A 20544-nucleotide genomic window follows, 5' to 3' on the forward strand; every position below is an offset into this window, starting at 1 on the left:
TTGCTGATAGCCAAGAAGGTCTTGTAGAGCCTGCTGTCCAGGCAGAACAACTTGGCCATCTCAGCATCACCACAGTCATTTATCTCTCCTGCCTGTTCCACTTCCATGAAGTGGACAGACGGGTTCCCTTTATTGGTGAAATTTCCCAGGTGTGCCACCATAGCCCTGAGCTGCTGGATTCCATGTGGGGACTCAAATCAGCTCTCTAACTCCCCCTGCTCCTGACAATCCCGGAGCATACCATACTTCTGCCATCATACCAAGCACATGGACCCTGTTCCCAACTTTCCAGTACTGGTCCTGTGCCCCCATCTATCTGCTACTGGATTGGGCCTGCTCCCTGTGCCACAGGTGATGATGCAGAGCTCCCCCTGCCCTGCAGTCAATCCACTCTCCATGCTGCCACACTGGGCCTTCCCCTGGCGTCACAGGTGACCAAGTAACCCCAACTGTCCTACAGTACACCTTCCTGCTCTTCTCTGCCTGTCTGGGCCACACCTGGTCTTACCAGGCAAACCATGTCCCTGGCCTGGGATAGAGCTAGACTCAGCTTACAGATCTGGAACCGTGTTCTCCCTTATGATACCCTTCACTGCAGGCTACCCTCCAGGCTGCTTGGAGGGTAGCTTTTCCTCCTGCACTTTAACTTCTTTCCCCAGATGGCTATTCTCCTTTAGGGCCTGCTCACTGTTCTTAGCTTCTGTGACCTGACATTGCAGGTGATCAAGTTTGTTTCTGCACCTTTCCTTTGCTGCCACCTTTCTTGCTGCACGTCTGTAAATGTCTATAAGCATTTCTCCTACCCTGGTCCACACTCCTGCCTTCCTTGGTCTCCCTTAACTCTGCCTTCGTTCCTTGACTTTCTTGTCCAGTACCTGGACACGTGGCTGAAGGCAGAGAAGCCAGATTGCCTTCTCTATGGAGCACTTATGCCCCTTGCTGTCTGTCCACTGAGTTGCTGCCTGCCCGGAAGCTCAGCTCGCAAGAGATCAAAGAGCCATTTCTTTGATATATTTACCTTTTTTAACACATAGGAGACCCTCTCCTCCAGAGTCATTGCCTCTGTAACACCGTCTATCATATTACGTTCCTTCTGCCAATGTCTTGGCACGGTCGCCACCAGGTAGGGTTCTGGTTTGAGATCAGTAATTTGCTGGTTTTAGGTGATTTGAATGACCCCCAGATCCCTGGTTCTGACACTGGACTTATTTTGGGAATGTGAAATGAAGGCGGCAATTGACAGGTGTTTCAAAGCAAAAGAATCTTTTACAAGTTAGCTGGGAAAGAACTAAAGAGAGAGCTAAGAAGAGCCAGGAGGGAACATGAGAAGTCGTTGGCAGGTAGGATCAAAGAAAACTCTCAAGTTTTCTATAGGTACATCAGGAAAAATAAAATGACTAGAGTAAGATTAGGTCCAATCAAAAAAATAGTAGTGGGAAGTTGTGCATGGAGTCAGAGGAGATAAGGGAAGCATGAAATGAACATCTTTCGTCAGTATTCACACTGGAAAAAGACAATGTTGTCAAGGAGAATACTGAGATCCATGCTACAAGATTAGACAAGATTGAGGTTCACAAGAAGGAGTTGTTAGTCATTCTGGAAAGTGTGAAAATAGATAAATCCCTTGGGCCAGATGGGATTTTTCCTAGATTCTCTGAGAAGCCAGTGAAGAGATTGCAGATCTTTTTGACATCATTGTCTTCAGAAATAGTGCCAAAAGACTGGAAGACATCAAATGTTGTCCCCTTATTTAAGAAGGGGAGTAGAGACAACCCGGTAATTATAGACCAGTGAGCCTTACTTCAGTTATGGGTAAAGTGTTGGAAATCATCTGGAGAGGAATAATTTGATTAGGGATGGTCAACACGGTTTTGTGAAGGGTAGGTCATGCCTCATGAAACCTTATTGAGTTCTTTGAGATGGTGACCAAACAGGTGGATGAAGGTAAAGAGGTTGATGCGGTGTATATGGATTTCTAGAAGGCGGTTGATAAGGTTCCTCATGGTAGGCTATTACACAAAATATGGAGGCATGGGATTGAGGGTGATTTAGCAGTTTGGATCAGAAATTGGCTAGCTGAAAGAAGACAGAGGGTGGTGGCTGATGGGAAACGTTCATCCTGGAGCTCAGTTACTAGTGGGGTACTGCATGATCTGTTTTGGGGCCTCTGCTGCTTGTCATTTTTATAAATGACCTGGATGAGGGCATAGAAGGATGGGTTAGTACACTTGCGCATGACAATAAGGTTAGTAGAGTTGTGGGTAGTGCTGAAGGATGTTACAGGTTACAGAGGGACATAGATAAGCTGCAGAGCTGGACTGAGAGGTGGCAAATGGAGTTTAATGTGGGAAAGTGTGAGGTGATTCACTTTGGAAGGAGCAACAGGAATGAAGAGTACTGGGCTAATGGTAACATTCTTGGTCGTGCAAATGAGCAGAGAAATCTCGCTGTCCTTTACATAGATCCCTGAAAGTTGCCACCCAGATTGATAGGGTTGTTAAGAAAGCATATGGTATGTTAGCTTTTATTGGTAGAGGGATTGAGTTTCAGAGCCAGAAGATCATGCTGCAGCTGTACAAAACTCAGGTGCGGCTGCACTTGGAGTATTGCGTGCAATTCTAGTCACCGCATTATAGGCAGGATGTGGAAGCTTTGGAAAGGGTCCAGAGGAGATTTACTAGGATGTTGTCTGGTATGGGGGGGGGGGGGGGGGGCCTTAGGAGGAAAGGTTCAGGGACTTGAGGGCTGTTTTCATTGGAGAGAAGAAGGCTGAGAGCTGACTTAATTGAGACATAGGTGATAATCAGAGGCTTAGATAGGGTGGACAGTGACAGCCTTTCTCCTGAGTTTCTGATGGTTAGCACGAGGGGACATAGCTTTAAATTGAAGGGTGAGAGATATAGGACAGATGTCAGAGGACGTTTCTTTACTCAGAACACCCTTCCTGCAACAGTAGCAGACTTGCCAACTTTAAAGGCATTTGAATTGTCACTGGATAAACATATAGATGGAAATGGAATAGCATGGGATAGATGGGCTTCAGATTGGTTCCACAGGTCAGTGCAACATCGAGGACCAAAGGGCTGTAATGCGCTGTAATGTTCTATGATCTATGTTCTGTTTGGACTGGGATCAGATAATTTTAGGTATATTTCTGTCAGCATAGTGGGACATGTTCAAGAAAACAGGGCCAACATGTTTCAAATAAAGTTAAAGGATGGAACCAACAAATCCAGCATACCTGGATGTTGAGGAATATTCAGGATTGGATAATGAAGAAAAAAGGAAGCTTCTGACAGATACTGATGGCTCAAAACAGCAGAAGCCCTAGAAAAAGTATAGGATGTGCAAGTGGAAACTTAAAAAGGCAATTAAGAGAACAAAAAGGGGCCATGAAAGGATAATGACAAGTAAAATAAAAGAAAATTAAGAATAAAAGGATAGTGAGGGAAAGATTAGGGCCCTTTAAGGATTATAGCTGTAATTTGTGCATGGAACCAGAAAACGTAGATTGATTTCTAAATAAATACTTTGTGTCGGTGGTCACTAGAGAGACGGACAATGTGGGAATAGAAAAAGATTTAGCATTGATGGAGAAGAGGCTCCAAGTGGTCTGGCAGGTTTAAAAGTAGACAAACCGGCAAGGCCAGATGAAATGGATCCCAGGCTATTGAGAGATACAAGGGAGGAAATTGCAGGAGCACTAGTAAAGAAATTTGATTTCCCCTCTGGCCACAGAACCAATGTGATTCTATTATTCAAGCAGAGAGGAAGGGATAGACCATGAAACTATAAGCCTGTCGGTCTAACCTTAGTAGTGGGGTACCTACTGGAAGTAACTCTGAGGGACAGAATTAGTCGGCAGTGTGATGTGCAAATCACGGTCTTTAGACTTCCTAATATTTATGTTAGGGGTATTGCTGCTTATCCAGGGTTGAATGTTGATTAAACAGGCTGATAGTTTGGTATCTGCTAAAGTACAGTTCAGTGTGTTCATATAAAAAGAACTAACATTGTGCTTTCAAATTATCATCAAGCGAAGAGAACCAGAAAAGGGCTAGGACAGATCACTGGGGGCAGAAAAGATAACTATGCATGAGTGGAAGCAATTGTGCGTGGTTCTCTGGCTGTGATGATGTAGGTTAAAAAATTGAAACTCGATAAGAGCAGTCCTAACCAGTTCAACTACATAAACAGCTTTGGAGGGGAATGAGACGGTTAACAATGTGAAAGGCTGCAGTGACGCCAAGAAGAATAAGGAGGAATATTTTATCTCTGCCAAATCAAAATCACCAAACATTCTCTTTGAGCTTTTTCATCCTCAATGTAGGCACCAAAGGAATGGAAAGCTTCTTTCAAGGACTTGAACATGGAGAGCCAGAAAAATTGGGCAGTTAACTTGGGAGGTAAAAATACATTCAAGGATTCTGAAGTGGAGAAAGATGTTTGAGATGGGATCATAATTTGCAAAGACAGTGGGGTCATAAGTTGGTATTATTGAGAAGTAACAATGGCAGATTTAAAGGCGAGAACGATGTAACCTGAAAAGACAAAAATTACAATATTGGCTAATGATGGGGACCAGGAAGGGGAAATGGTTGATACCAGCTTAGTGGAAACAGAAGATAGGTCTTGTGGATAAAGATGAGATCAGAGGTGCACAGAGGGAGACTGAAAAAACATGCCAAGATGCATGTTCAGGCTAGGGCAGTGGAAAACTAACGAGGAATTTTCGTCAGAGGAACTAGTGAGAATGTCACATCAACATGGATGTTGCATTCTCAGGGGCAAAATTGTTCATGGGTTACCCAGTTTTTAATGGAGGTGATGGTGCAGCAGACAGAGGAGATTAATTGAGAAAATAGTTCTCTGAAGGCAAAAGAAGCAGAGCATAGTCTTGGCATTTCAAGATGCTCCTCGAATCATGAAAAATTTTAGCACAGAAGAGCAAGACCCAATAATATTGAATACAATCGTCAAATTTGGTGGTACAGGTGCACAATCTGAAATCCTCGGGACCAGCTGGTTTTTGGAATTTAGAATTTTTTGTATTTAAGAATAAGTGACAGTTTGATGGTGAAAGCTTTTTAAAATCTCACCAAACAACAGATGCACTGAGAGTAAAATAGGCCCTGAAACAAATGGAGGCCTGCCAGTGCGAGGCCGTGCCCCCATACGTCGCATCTGAGTGACACACATCGAGTGGGTTAGGGTTGGGTTAACTGTTTGCATACCAAATAATCTTGTGAATGAAAAGAAAAAACTTCACGAAAAAGCCTTTGGATTTCGGAGCTTTTCGGGTTTCAGATAAAGGGCTGTCTACCTGTAGATGGTCGAATTAGTTGTCTGTCATATCCTTTTACGTCAGTGTCCCTTTGCACTTAAGGGAGAATGGCCAGGATGAGAGAGATAAATAGTTGTACTGGGTAAAACTCCCAAAGTGTTGGTGAAAATGTGGTCAAGCAGACCAATAGCTGCAGAAATATTATGGCTGAACTGTTTTTGTTTCTAAAATGCAATTGTAAGTGAAATATGCATTCAAGCTAGATTGCAACTTTAGGAATTTAAACTGTGGAGAATGGTTACATTAGATGAAAATGTATTGTTTCTCTCAACCCCCATTAAGAATTTGATGAATGAACTGGGAACAAAGGGATCTCACGTGAAACAGAAAAGAGATGACTCTGTTGATATGTGATAGCAAAATATTAAATATGTATGGAAATGTTTCAGTTTGTTTTTCTTTGTTTCAACTTTACCTTAAATAAATAATAGCTGTGTTAACTGGGAATAATAACAAAACAGTAATCCAATCAAAGGTAAAGTCTCAAACATCACAATCCAGAGAGGAGTAAACATCATTAAACTAGTTAATTTGAAATATCAATAAACACATGAGTAAATTAATAGAATGAACAAATAGCAAAACAAAAATGCATAGTTGTCAAAGTCAATCAAATTATGTCATCGGAACACAGCATAAAGAAATAAACTATGACAAGTGAAGAAAAACCAGGAAAATTAAGCAAAGGTTCACAAACAATATCAACAAGATTCAAAATTCAACTAGGAGAGCAGCAAAAAGTAAATCTAGCTCTCTTGTTATTAAAATTGCAGTCCTTGAAAAGGCTCTGCTCTCCTGTTAGTTACTGAGGCATCTAAATTTCAGCAAATCAATATGGCTGAGTTGCACAAATAGATAATGAGAGAAAAAAAATGACAAGTTCTTTACTCCCAATTGAATTATTCCCCCAGGTCAATTACATTGTGCAACCTTCACATCTAAATGAACAACATGCTACAGTGAAGAGTTTTCAATATTTGGAATCAAAACCAGAAATGCACATTTGATTAACATCAATTTTATTTTTCCATAACAGCAACATTTCTAAATAACATGCAATAAGTCACTGCATATACAATAAAAGTCAGACACACGTTTCAGTTTAAGTCAGTTACTCATCACTCCAATTGTAAAGCATTTTAACTCATGAATCAGATTACTCCTTTATTATTCTCAGACATATATCCATTATTCTTTATTTAAATAGAAGTACAGACTTGCACTGATTGACAAACATCGGACAAATATGCTTTGCAGGTTGGAAACATAAGAGCCTTTAGCAATTCGAATTATCTTAATACTTACATGAATTGCTGGATTATTCTGACTGGAACGAGATCTTCGCCTTGATGTAATGCCTATGTTTTCACCTTTCAGCAGAGAATGAACAACATCATCCAAAAAAGTCATTTGTACCATAGACGGATCAACATTCTGTGGTTCTAGCACCTGGTTTGTTCACAAAAACAGGACAGCATTTATAATATGTAGCAGAAAAATTTATTTACTGCACTTAAATGATAATACTACATGCAAAATGTTGCAATAATACTATTCAGTGAATAAGTTAATTCCACATTCTTGACTGCTATCATGTGACCTGTGTTAAAATGTGCACCTGCGGGCAATGTGTTGTACAATAATAAACACCCTGTCTACATTTACTGTCTAAGTTCAGATGTGACAACTCTTCAATTCAGCAAAGTAATTTAACTTCCTTGCATTAATGAGACCGAACTGTAATATGCATCATTTTTCTTAATTTGGAAAATAGAGAACACATTTATAATCTATAGTTGCTTACATAATGGGGGTGATAATGTAAATTAAAAATGCATGTTTTCCATACTTATTTCTTTTAATTGCAAAACACCCAGATGAACAAAAGCATACATGCAGTGGCAACGAGAAACCTCTCCAAATCCATTTACCTGGTCATTCATAACGATCATAGTGCGACTTAAAAGGTCGTGGTAAGTAATGATACCAGTGAACCACTGGGTGGCAGAATCTTGTCTGTACACTCGTACTCTATAGCCGTTCAATGAATAGGGACCTGAAAAGAGTAACAAAGCAGCAATTGGTAACCATCAAAGTACGAAAGATGGAACTGAAAAATAAATTTTATGTCAGTTGCTAAAGGTTGAACAGTCGATCCCAAAATAATTGATGCCAAGCTAAATATATTTCTCAATGATTTGCATTAAAAACATTCATTTTTCACATAACACAGCAGCACTATATAAAAGCAAAATAATACCTTGCATAAAAATCTCCTGAACTTTTTGTTCTTTAACCCAGGCTTTCACCTCTTCATGAAGTGGAGGGTTGTCCCTGAGAACTGGGCTCAGGCTGTCTATGTCGTCCTTTTTTAAAAAAAATTGAAAGAAGTGCTTTGGTTATTTTGTAGTTCAGTATAGTTGCTTTGCTTAACAATATGCATGATTCACTTGTCACAACAATCTGAAACTGAGGAAGTGATGGCCTAATAGTATTATCACTGAACTTTTAATCCAGAGACCCAGCAATGGTCAGGGACCCTAGTTCAAATCCACCTTAGCACATACCAGAATTTGAATTCAATAACAGAAAAATCTGGAATTAAGAGTTTAATGATGACCATGAATCCTTTGTCTACCAGCAGGAAAATCCCATCTGATTCATTAATAGCTTTGGGGAAGGACACTTCCATCCTTAGCCGGTTTAGCTGACAGATCCATGATATGTGGTTGACTTTTAATTGCCCTCTGGGTAGTTAGAGATGGGCAATGAATGCTAGTGTAGCCAGTGATACCTTCATCCCTTGCATGAATTAAAAAAAAAAGTTTCTTGAACTTCTCAATGACAAACTGAACTATTTTCCTTCACAAATTTACATATGCATCATTCAGAGGCTCATATATTTGCTTCTCTTTTTACTGCCTCTTTCTTCTCTCCTTTAAAACAATCTTTAGAACACACTAGTTTGACAGAGCTTTGATCCATCTACCCAAATATTACCATAAACCTTTACAAATTACTGGGTGAGGTCCCAGTTGGAATACTCCGCCCAAATGCGTGCACCATATACAGGTATTAGGTGGATCTGAGACTTCAGTTAGTTCGAGAAACCAGAGAATCTAGGATTGCTTTTGAGAGGACAGAAAGTTGGGAGAGGTTTAAAAGAGTTGTTCAAAAACATCAGGTCTTAAACAGACTTAAGGAGGAGAAACCTTTGGAAGGAGTAACAGGAATACAGAGTACTGGGTTAATGGTAGGATTCTTGGTTGTGTGGAATGAGCAGAGAGATCTCAGTGACCATGTGCATAGATTGCTGAAAGTTGCCATCCAGGTTGACAGGGTTATTAAGAAGGCATATGCTGTGTTAGCTTTTATTGGTAGAGGGATTAAGTTTTGGAGGCATGACGTCATGTTGCAGCTGTACAAAACTCTGGTGTGGCTGCACTTGGGAGTACTGTGTACAGTTCTGGTCACAACATTACAGGAAGGACTTGGAATCGTTGCAAAGGCGATTTACTAGGATGTTGCCTGGTATGGAGAGAAGGTCTTATTAGGAAAGACGGAGGACTTGAGACTCACCCAGTCCCGAGACTGGGTGAGACTGTTTTCGTTAGAGGGAAGAAGGTTAAGAGGTGACTTAACAGAGGCAAACCAGATGATCAGAGGACTGAATAGGGTGGACAGTGAGAACTGTTTTCCTCGAATGGTGATGGCTACCACAAGGGGACATAGCTTTAAATTGAGGGGTTATAGATAAAGGTCAGATGTTAGAGGTAGTTTCGTTACTCAGAGTAGTAAGGGTGTGAAATGCCCTGCCTGCAATAGTAGTGGACTAGCCAACATTAAGGGCATTTAAATGATCATTGGATAAACATATGGATGATAATGGAATAGTGTAGGTTAGATGGGCTTTAGATTGGCTTCACACGCAAGCACAACATTGACGGCCAAAGGGCCAGTAATGTTCTATGTAAACTGTCCAGTGGCATACGGTGTGGTAACTGGAGAACAGTTTATTGGTAACTGGCAAAAGAACAAGAAATGAGATGGAGATTTTCTTGTTTAACATAGCAGATTACCATGATTTTGAATACACTATCTGAAAGAGTTCAAATTCAAATGTTGAGTGGAGTCTCCTCATTCTCATGCCCACCTTTCACAAATTTGCTGATCTACACGATACCTACAATGTACCTTTCTGTTTGCTGCAACTCCAATTTTCGGTCATTTACATTTTTTGGGAATAAACATGTGCAATGCATATTGCACATTTTTTTCCCCACTTACGAGAATCATCAACCACAACATTCTCCAGGAACATGCGTAGCGGACTTCACTAGAGTGTCAAGAGATTTCGAAATGTACAATATTCCTACAAGATGTGTTCGGATGGATAGAAATAGGATGTTTCCCATGGATAGTGAGTCTAAAACCAGGGGACACTATCTCAAAATAAGGGATAGGTCACTTAAGACAGATGAGAAAGAACTTTTTTTTAAAACAGAGGATGGGTGAATCATTTGAAATCTTTACCCTAGACGCTTGTGGAAGCTTAATCATTAAACATAAAACTGTATTTGAAAGATTTCAGGAGACTAATTACATAAAGGGACATGGGGACAGTATGGAAGAATGGTATTGAGATAGAGGATTATGAGATAGATTTTGTTAAAATGGTGAGAGATTGTAGAGTTTGGATATGCAGAAGGATCAGTGTCCTAGTACACAAATTGCAACAAGTAACAGATACAGCATGTAACTGGGAAAGATAAGAGAATGTCATCATTCATTGCATGGGAAACTGGATACAAATGTAGGCATGTTATGGCTTCAGTTACCCATGGTACTGGTGAGACCTCAGCTTGAGTACTGTGTACATTATTAATCGTCGTATTTAATAAAGGATGTGATTTTGTTGGAAGCACTTTGGACCAGACTCACTAGGCTGAGACTTGGAATGGGTGAGCTGTCTTACGAGTAAAAATGCTAAGTTTGCATTCACTGGAGTTTAGAAGACGAAGAAGCAATTTGACTGAAACACAAGATTCCTCGGGTGCATGTGGAGAGACTATTTCCTCATATGGGAGAATTTAGAACAAAGGATCATGGTTTAAAAATAAGCAGTTGGCTATTTAAAATAGAGATGAGTAAATTTATTTTCTCTTAGAGGAGCTCGAGACTGAAAGGGCAATGAATATTTGAATATTTTTAAAACAGAGGTTTAGATTCTTAGTAATCAAGGGGTAGATTAGGGGATGAAACAACAGGGAAGAGGACTTTATTTCGCTATTTCAGCTATGAAAGAGCTCACCCTATTTGATACTCACAAAAAGCATAGAGATACAATGACCTGAAAATGGTTTCAACTGCAGATCGAAGCCAAGTTGATAGTATGAAATGAAACTTATGTCTATATTATCAGAACTCTCATTTGAAATATCTAGCTTCCAACAGATAAGCAAGTTGGTTACAGAACTAGTGGAAAATGAGTAACACAACATAAAACCTAAACTGTGTTGTAAAATATTAGGTTCACTGATACTTTTCGAATTGAGAAATAGGAACGATGTAATTCAACTACACACCCTATTCTATTAATGCCCCCGACCATTATATTCAAAGTGCCAAATGATCTTACACTTATACAATATATATAGAATAGCATTTCAGAAAAATGAGATATGTCCGTGTGAATAATGTGTGCTGTGCTGTGTCATTTAAACTTACTTTCTCATTAGATCCAAGATTTTGTTTTTACCACTGAAAAAACACATATGGTTCATGTTCCATTATAAAGGCTTGGGCACAAAATCTAGGCTGTCATTTCAAGGGAGTGCTGCACTGTCAAGGCTTTTTAATTGAGAATTTAAACTAGAAATCTAACTGCCCAGTCAATATTCAGATCTCAACCAAAACCAATGATACAGATTATTTGTGGGCACCGTTCTTCAAGTTTACTCAATGGGTTGTAAAGTCGTTTTGGACGTGAAGTCATTAACAGTGCTTTATACGCGTAATCCATGAGGCAGACATGATTTGGAGGTGCTGGTATTGGACTGGAGTCCAACAGGTTTATTTGGAAGCATTAGCTTTCAGAGCGCTGCTCCTTCAGACATTCAGAAAACATTCCAAGCAGATGCAATCATTACCAAAAGCCATCCAAAACAAAGACAGCTGCCAAAATAACATTACAACTACCCGTGTAACATTACTGCTATCAAACCCAGACTGCAAGTATCATATTCTTCGAAAAAAAATTATGCCACTTTTGGAGAAGGTATACCTTCGGGTATCTCAATAACATCCAAAAAATTAAATATCAGGCCCAAAACACTGTACTTCATAAAACAAAGAGCACTTATGTGGTTCAGATAGATGCTTGCAACAGTACAGGTGATAACCTTCCTTTGTTCTGAATATTGCCATACCAAATCACTCCCATTCCCAGTCTGAACAAATTTAATCAGTACAGAAATATAGCACACTGACTTAGTGGTTAGCACTGCTGCCTCACAGCGCCAGGGACCTGGGTTCGATTCCAGCCTCAGGCGACTGTCTGTGCAGAATTTGCACATTCTCCCAGTGTGTGTGTGGGTTTCCTCCAGGTGTTCTGGTTTCTCCCACAATCCAAAGATATGCAGGTTAGGTGAATTGGCTATGCTAAATTGCCCACAGTGTTTAGGGAATGTATAGGTTAGGTGCATTAGTCAGAGACAAATGTTAAGTAATAGGATAGGAAATTGTTCTGGGTAGGATGCTTTTTGGAGGGTCGGTGTGCACTTGTTGGGCCTAAAGTTTCCATACTTTAAGGATTCTATGTCTATGTCGTGTTCTCATGCACTCAAAAATAAAATTACATTTTGTCAATACTGTGCTTCTTGAAACACACACAGGTAATTCTTTTAATAAGTTCACTTCCAGTCGTAAAACCACTGGATCCAAGAACTGAAATATCTGTAACCTCCTTGGACTAAAGGCTTTCATCAAACTCATCTTGGTTTAAATTGAATTACAGAGGAACCTTGATTATCCAGCATTCGATTACCAAGCATTTGATTACTCAACAAAATATTTCCTGCCCGTGTCGTTTGGATAATCAAGGTTCCTCTGTAATTCAATTTAAACCAAGATGAGTTTGATGAAAGCAATATATTAAAGGGGAACTACTTGTGAACTGCATGTGTGGTAGCTTCCTGTTTGCTATCTGGCTGGTTAAGCATTCAGCTTAAATGGAACACAGCTCTCAATGTGATATTTAGGAACAGTGAAAATAGTTTTGGAAGTATATGGCATTTACAGAAGAACCTTGATTATCCAGCATTCGATTACCAAGCATTTGATTACTCAACAAAATATTTCCTGCCCGTGTCGTTTGGATAATCAAGGTTCTTCTGTAAATGCCATATACTTCCAAAACTATTTTCACTGTTCCTAAATATCACATTGAGAGCTGTGTTCCATTTAAGCTGAACGCTTAACCAGCCAGATAGCAAACAGGAAGCTACCACACATGCAGTTCACAAGTAGTTCCCCTTTAATATATTGCATGTGTGAGGTCAAACAGAAAAATAAAAGTTACCACGCACTTAACAAGTCACATATAACAAGAGAAATTTAGAGTGACACTGGTTTTGAGTCTGCACCATTGCATTTTATTTTGAATAAAAAAAACAGTTGTTAGGCTGATCTGTCAGCATATGAAAATTCCAGGATTCCACCTATTATGCCAGCCCCACCCAGAGGTTAGGCCAAATAATGTTTGCACAGATGGGAAGTGCAAGGAACCAAAAGAAAAGTAGTTGTTTTGAATTACATATCAGAGAACAACTTGATATAAATTCATGAACATTGAGGCAAGTTTTCTTGTTGCAAATACACATCCACTCCTAAAGAACACAAACAATTGCTCTGCATTCATCATATAATTTCAAGGAAAACAGGTATTCAGCTAACCTAAAAATGTAGCACTAAGCATGAGCAGTCTTGCACTTTTCAAATTCATTTGAAGATGTGGGGGCTGCTTATCAAAGCCAGCAGCTTTTTTTTAATCCATTCCTAAACTGAACAGCTTGGTGAGTTGGCCAACACCTTCAACATATTGTCTAGCTATCACCACTGTTAACAGCTAACCCGAGAATGCAACTTTTAAAAAAAGGTTTTGTGATTTACACATGAAAGAAGTGAAACTATCACTGTATTCTAACAGATGAAAGGCTTAACAGACAATCAATTTTTCAATGTATAATTTCAGTTACATCACACTGTAAATTTTTGCTATAAATTCTGTGTTACGATCGAGCCCTCCACTGTCACCTGATGAAGGAACGTCGCTCCGAAAGCTAGTGTGCTTCCAATTAAACCTGTTGGACTATAATCTGGAGTCATATCTTTAGGATGATTAAACAGGTTCATGGCCATTTGTATTGATGCCAGTTTTTTTTTTAAGAAACTGAAATCAAATTTTCAGACCGTCATGATGGATGTTATGAACACATTCCCTGGAATTAGCAGTGCAGGCCTCTGGGTTACTTAGTAGATTTATAAAAGGTAGAGCTGAAAATGTGTTGCTGGAAAAGCCCAAAACGTCGATTCGCCTGTTCCTTGGATGTTGCCTGACCTGCTGCGCTTTTCCAGCAAGACATTTTCAGCTCTGATCTCCAGCATCTGCAGTCCTCACTTTCTCCTTATAAAAAGTAGACTACTGTACCCTGTGACTAGGCTTCACCTTTGTCAACAAATATACCGTAGAACACCTTGATATCACCACACCCTGGTAATGCACCAGATTAAATTCAAAATCTTAAATGCTTCATTGCACTGACAAGGAAGAAAACAATGAAGAAACACCTTCAGAAATCTTCAGGGTCATAGGGAAATTTCAGCAATAGGTTGGTCATCTGCATTACTGCCCCAAAAAGTTAATTAGTTTGTGAGGACTATCTTTATTATTCGCAGATACATCTTTCATACAGCGCAACAGTTGCCGAGCTGTAGCTCAAGGCAGTACTGCTCTAAATAGGTTGATGGATAAAATCATGAGACAACTTGAGATCATTTGATTTCAGCATCAGTGATATCATTCAGAGTCATATATGCTCTCTTGTACAGTTTAAAAGAGGTTTGTTTTAATCTTGAAACTCTAACATGATAAACATCCAGTTAGAAAGGGACTAGAAAAAGTATCAACAGAAACTGAATGATGCCAGGAAGAATTAAGAAAAGTATAGTAAGAATTCTGTTAAGTAAAAGGATTTTTTAAAAAAACTGTCATATATTCAAAAAGAACAGTAGACAAACTTTCCTCATTTTGAACTAATTTTTAAAAAAGCAGATGCACACTATTCCTACCACCTCCTACACATTAATGGAAATTTAAGACATATAAACCGTAAACCCTTAACAAACAGTGACCTTTCAAGAGGCTGGCAAAAACAAGGATAAAAGCATGGACAGTCAAGCATCCAGCCAAAGGAAAAATACTCACAAAATGACTAAGATATCCTTCATTAACAAATTACATGTTAATTTACATCAAATAATGCATTGAGCCTCTGTAAAGTCAATAACCTGACATTTAAAACAAATCTACATTGTTTCAAATCATTAAGCTGTTTAAACTCATTAATTTTGGGTTTTTGCTTCCATTACCTTACTTGGCAGTCAATTTCATATACAAGTTATAAAGAAAGAAAACCCTAAACGTGCTGTTTGTTTTCTTCAAATGTCAGTTTGACTTCTTCACTTGAAGTAATTCTCTAGATTCAACTTGACAATCTTAAACATCTTTATTCAATCTCAATCCCTGAAAATCAGGCTTTTTTTTTGTTCTTCCTAAACATGGAACTGCAAATACAAGTTATGGTTCTTTATTGCAGCATTTCAGAACTTGTGTGACATTCAAGTCTTGGTTTCAGGAATTTGCCATACCACTCAGGACATTATCTGATTAAACACTACTGCAAGGCCAAGCATGACTTCTGTTGATTTGAGGAGAGTTCAGCATTCTAATACTTTTGAAGATTGTTGCTCCATAATCTACCAATATCCCAGATCTGTTCATTCATGGCTATTTCATCATAATGAAATCAATAAGTGAACTTAAATAAAATACTCCTCTACTTGCGATTTTAGGTTTGTTTCTTCCACTGAATTACCAGTACAACTTACAAATGGAATTTTCTTTTCACAGAAAACTGAATCAGATAAAAAAAAGCTATTCGTACACTTATCATGAGAGTCTACTCCTTGCCAGATCAGGTTAATTACGAAGTCAAGACAGGGAAATTGCAACTCCACAATACTGGAATGATCACAATCAAACACTTGATGGAATTCAGCCATTAATTTGCAACAATGGAATGGATGGAATATTTTGACCACAATTGTCAGAGAAAGCACAATGTGAGGAGCAAAGGGAGAAAGAAGCTGGCAGAGCAGAAGCACAGAAATAAGACTTTATCAGCTAATTGCTGTGCATTCTGAACTGTTCTAATTCTCAACTACATACACTGCTGGCTAAAATTCCATCCACTCCTGCCTTAAATAGTCATGAAAGCAAAAATACAACTGCAGAGGAGAAAATTATTTTGGTGTGCTTGGACAAAATCATAAAATTAATACACAACTAGAAAAGATCATCAGAAAGGCTAATGGACTGTTGAAATTTGTCTCAAAGTTATTAGAATATCTAAGTAAGAACACTATGCTTTAATCGTTTGTTGTCTTGGTCAGATTCCCTGTATTGTTTTGTGCAGCTTATCTCATGGAAGATACAACTTAACTAACTTGCTGGAGTTTTTGAAGAGGCAATGGAAAAGCTCGATGAGGGAGAATACTTTGAAGGGAAATCAGGCAGCAATTTTTTCAAACACAAAGGGCACTGGAAACCGGGAAAGGACTACAGGTTTGGTCAACTGAAATTTTCAATACTCAGACCAATATGACCATCGGGTACCAGAGAACATGGGTCAAAGGGATGCGAAATGGAATTGGGATACAGGATATCTCTGATCAAAACAAATGGCTTGACACTGAGTTGAATACTTCTGATCCCTTTAATAGTTGTAAAGTAGTTACTGAAACAACATTCCCCACCCCCATCCCTCCATTTAAACAATAAATTAGAAACATCTCTGTCTTTTGACTCTAGTAGGCTGATGTTCGAACAGAATTTAAATTTCCTTGAGAGAGAAAAGCCTGGGAGGCAATTCTTAATTCATCTGGTGTTACTGCATAGCTGAGAAAGCTGCATTCCAGATTTCTTTCCAACAAAACTTGACTCTAATTAGAACAATACACAGCAAGAAATCTGTCAAACACAGCAAATCAAAAGCCTTGAGAAATCTTCTCCATTACCAAAAGAAAAAAAAGTCCAGTTTTGCTCTTGAAAAAGATCAAATCTGATGTTTTCTCATTTCAAGAAACTGAGTATGTTGAGCTTTTCTAAAAAAAAACCACCAACAATGTCAGTCACATCACTACCTGTAAATACTGTGATTTTTAAAATCCTACCAATGAGCATTCAACGTCATTTTAAGAGTTACACAGTAACAACAATGCCACAAGTTTGAATGATTCTTAACATGTGATTCTTACTTTAGTTACCATGTTCTTCACAGGTATCCCCCAAACAGGAACAGCACGGAATTTCTGTAACACATGTACAGGCATGGAACTCAACAGTAATGAAGCTGATGATTTAATCTGTTTAGACGTGTGACACAAAGACGTTCATGGTCCTTGGTCTTTTACAGGACAACCTTTTCTGTCTTTCATTAACTTCAAGATATTTGAATAATTTAAAAACAGAAAACATCTAACACTTGCCAAAACTCAAAAAAGAATTACAAAAATTCACCAAAGATTTATATTGGAAGTTATAATACACCAAATTCTTATTTTGCATAAAAGGTTATGAGAATGGGAAGATGAAGGAGGAAAAAAAAAGAGACATTTACACCAAAACATAGAACAGTCCTAAAAACATGTGCTCTATTAATCCACATCTTGCATCCACAATAAATAAATCTTATTTTATTGTGCAAATCCTCTCATGCAAATAAGTCATTTGTGAACACTCAGATACATACCCACAAGCTATCTGTCCACATAACAGCATACCCACAGCTTTATCAAAACATTGCAACTGCTGATTCTTTATTCTACTAAAGTGGATTTACAAGTTTGTTGGAACTGCAGCAACACAGATGTCCAGAGCAGGCAAATAGCTACAAGTCAGAAGAGTCTGCCTAATTCTGACCTTGACAAGCACTAATAGATCTAAATTAGAGAATAACTTACGGAGATGTAATCACGTACACAGCAAGATGCGGAACTGCACTTTTGCACTTCAAGCAGTGTGAGGTGAAAGCAAAAGCAGAACAAGACCCCATCACCCACCTCATCGTTCATCAACATGCCCTTCAGTTGCTCACAGAAGAATCATCATTTAGGCGAAAAAAAATCAGAAGTGGTAGCCCACGTGAAACAGTGCTTGAATGACCCACAAGCAAACTATACTGTCAACAATGAAAATGTATTTGTTAAAAGTGCATAACATTTACCTATTCAAGATTCCCCATTCTTTCCTCTAATCATGTACAGGAAGAGTTTAACCCTGAAAGGTTGTTGAAAGTGCTTCAAAGCACTCAAGACAAAACTCTAATCCAAATAATGGACAGGAAAATGCACAGTTTACAGTGGCATATAACTAGAACACTTGGTCATGCCACGTCATTAACTAACTCAAAACAGAATGAAATAATTTATAATCTATTAACTGTACAAAACTATAAACTAAATAACTCACAACTCACAATTAAGAAACACCTTTCAAAATAATTAGTGTCTACCATAGCCTCGGTGTTTACCAGGCTGACATCTCCAATCTGAGAACCAAGATGGCTCTTGTGGCACCTCTGAGTCAGGAAGTGTGGGTCCAAATCCCACCTGTTCCAGCTGCGTGGAATAACATCAGGTCAATTAAAAAATATCTTTGAGAATCAAGGATCAACAACTTCAGTATGCTCCCTAATAAATCAAAAATGATCACAAATACAAGCAAACAAAACATAAAATTCTAACCTTAAACTCAATTTGACAGTGCCATCAACTTGAATTTCATTCAAAGACAAAGTTTTGTAATTATAAATTTATAAGCCTGATTAGCAAGTGAAGTTCTTCAAATGTTTGGAGTTATATCACCAACTTCATATTTCCTGTTGGGAGAAGCCCTTGTAAGTCAAGCATGTTGTAGAATGAAGTTTTCAAACTTGCGGTTCCATCTCAAAACTGCACAGTTCCTTGCTGGGAGCATGGGATTGATAAATTTATCCTTTCCAGTCTACTTGGTATGATTAAATGTTCACAACATGTAATACTTTAAAATACACTGAAATTGCACAAACAAATCTGTCAAAATATTGTAGTTATTTCTGTTCATGACACCAAAGTATTTGTCAATTTCATCTGAAAAGCACAATTAAAACTACTGCCATAAAAACAAATTTAAAATGCGATCTGAACTTCAGGTGTCTTGGTCCTCTGTGTATCCAAATGTACAGACCAATTTCAGTTTCTGTTTCTCAATGAATGATAAAAAGGAAGGAATTCTACAAAGCTATTCAATGCATCAGCTTAAGAAATAGGTTGTGGTACTCAGCAAAAAAACCCTACAGATTTGTACCTTGTATGCAATACAAGTTGGAGTTTCAAAATTGCTTCGACCATCGTTCGGATTTTTCTGGGAATTCAAGATACAACAGTGGATTATTTGAAATCTTGTACTAAAGCCGAACTGAGTAAGTGAGCGGATGAATTGAAAGTACAAATAAAATCTCACATAATTGCAATACTTTCAGCATTGAGAATTAAAAAGAGAAGAATCCTGTAATTAATCTGCTACTGTTAGAATTAGCTAAGACTCAGAGCAAAGTTAAAATGCTTAAACTAGAGGAAAAAGGAAAAAAGCAATATAAAGGGAAGAGAAAGGTAAAAAGAAATGGGAATAAGAAAGCATGAATTGGTAAGAGAAAGAAGAAAAAAAAGCGATGGACAGTGAGGAGGGAAAAATTATTTTTTACTGAACTCCACAGAAAGAGAGAGATCAGCCAACATGATTTGGGGAGAGAAAATCATTTGAGGATTAAAGAAAAGATAACAACTCAGAAGAATCTTTCTGATTCTAATAAATGAATACAAGCAATCAATGATGAGATTAACTAATATTCAATTGCAATCTATCACTTTATCAACACTACAGATAATAGTATTTCAGTGTGGCCATCATCATATATGAGTGCCAAGGATCAAGTTCATTCTTGCCTATGGCAATGCCAATGACAAGCAGAAACAAACAGCAAAAATGTCAACAACCCGCATGTCTATGCCTAACTTTGTTTTATAACAAAGCTTGGAAGCTCTAGCAAAATTCTAATATATTTTTAATTTATAAGTCCACATGCATTTGTTCCTCAGTGCCTCATATGATCAATATTTGGTCGTAAAATTAAATTCGCAATTCTCAAAGCTATTTACAAGCAATTATTTGAAGAGGTTCTCAGCATCTCACAACCATCTAACCAAAGAAATTGATGTATAGTAATTTTGTTTCACTCTCCCCTCTTTGCTTCCATCACTCTCAGTAGTCTCTTTCTTTCTACTCTCCCTAAATAGTACAGAGTAGAAAAAAACCCGATGTGCAGCAACATATCAACTTAGGAAACAACTGTACAACTGTATCACATGATACAAAAATATCTCCACTCAGTCACCTAAAATATTTTCCAAATTCAAACCGATTTTGGAATACTTAAACACTCCCGCATTTTGTTTTTATTCACTGGCTGGGGCAGCAGTTATTGCCCATTCCAAATTTCCCAGACAGCAATTAAGAGTTAACCACTGCACTGTTGGACTGGAGTCACATGTAGGTCTGACCAGGTAAGGATAGTAGATTTTTTTCCTTAAATGACATGAGTGAAACAGACGGGTTTTCCAACTATCAACAGTTTCATGGTCATTATTATAATCTCAATTCCAGATTTTTATTGAATGCAAATTCCACCATCTGCTATGTTGGGATTTGAATACCCAGGTCTCTGGATTAACAGTCCAGCGATAATACCACTCAGCTGTCTTCTCCACAGTATTCCTCTGTTGTTAAAATGTGACACATTAATTTAACTATAACCTTCACTCCA

General features: G+C 38.3%; 1 protein-coding gene across 7 annotated transcripts in view; it reads right to left on the reverse strand.

Moving 5' to 3' along the window:
- jmjd1cb (jumonji domain containing 1Cb) overlaps positions 1-20544 on the reverse strand; it is a 355381-nt gene that overhangs the window by 65662 nt on the left and 269175 nt on the right. For all 7 annotated transcript variants that reach the window (XM_072557943.1, XM_072557942.1, XM_072557949.1 and 4 more), the window contains 3 exons: positions 7605-7710; positions 7276-7400; positions 6650-6793 (listed from right to left, as the gene is read on the reverse strand). In XM_072557943.1, coding sequence (XP_072414044.1) covers positions 6650-6793; positions 7276-7400; positions 7605-7710 — 375 coding nt within the window. The remainder of the gene's footprint in view (positions 1-6649; positions 6794-7275; positions 7401-7604; positions 7711-20544) is intronic.

This window comes from Chiloscyllium punctatum, chromosome 38 (genome assembly GCF_047496795.1).
Source record: "Chiloscyllium punctatum isolate Juve2018m chromosome 38, sChiPun1.3, whole genome shotgun sequence".
Lineage (NCBI taxonomy): Eukaryota > Metazoa > Chordata > Chondrichthyes > Orectolobiformes > Hemiscylliidae > Chiloscyllium > Chiloscyllium punctatum.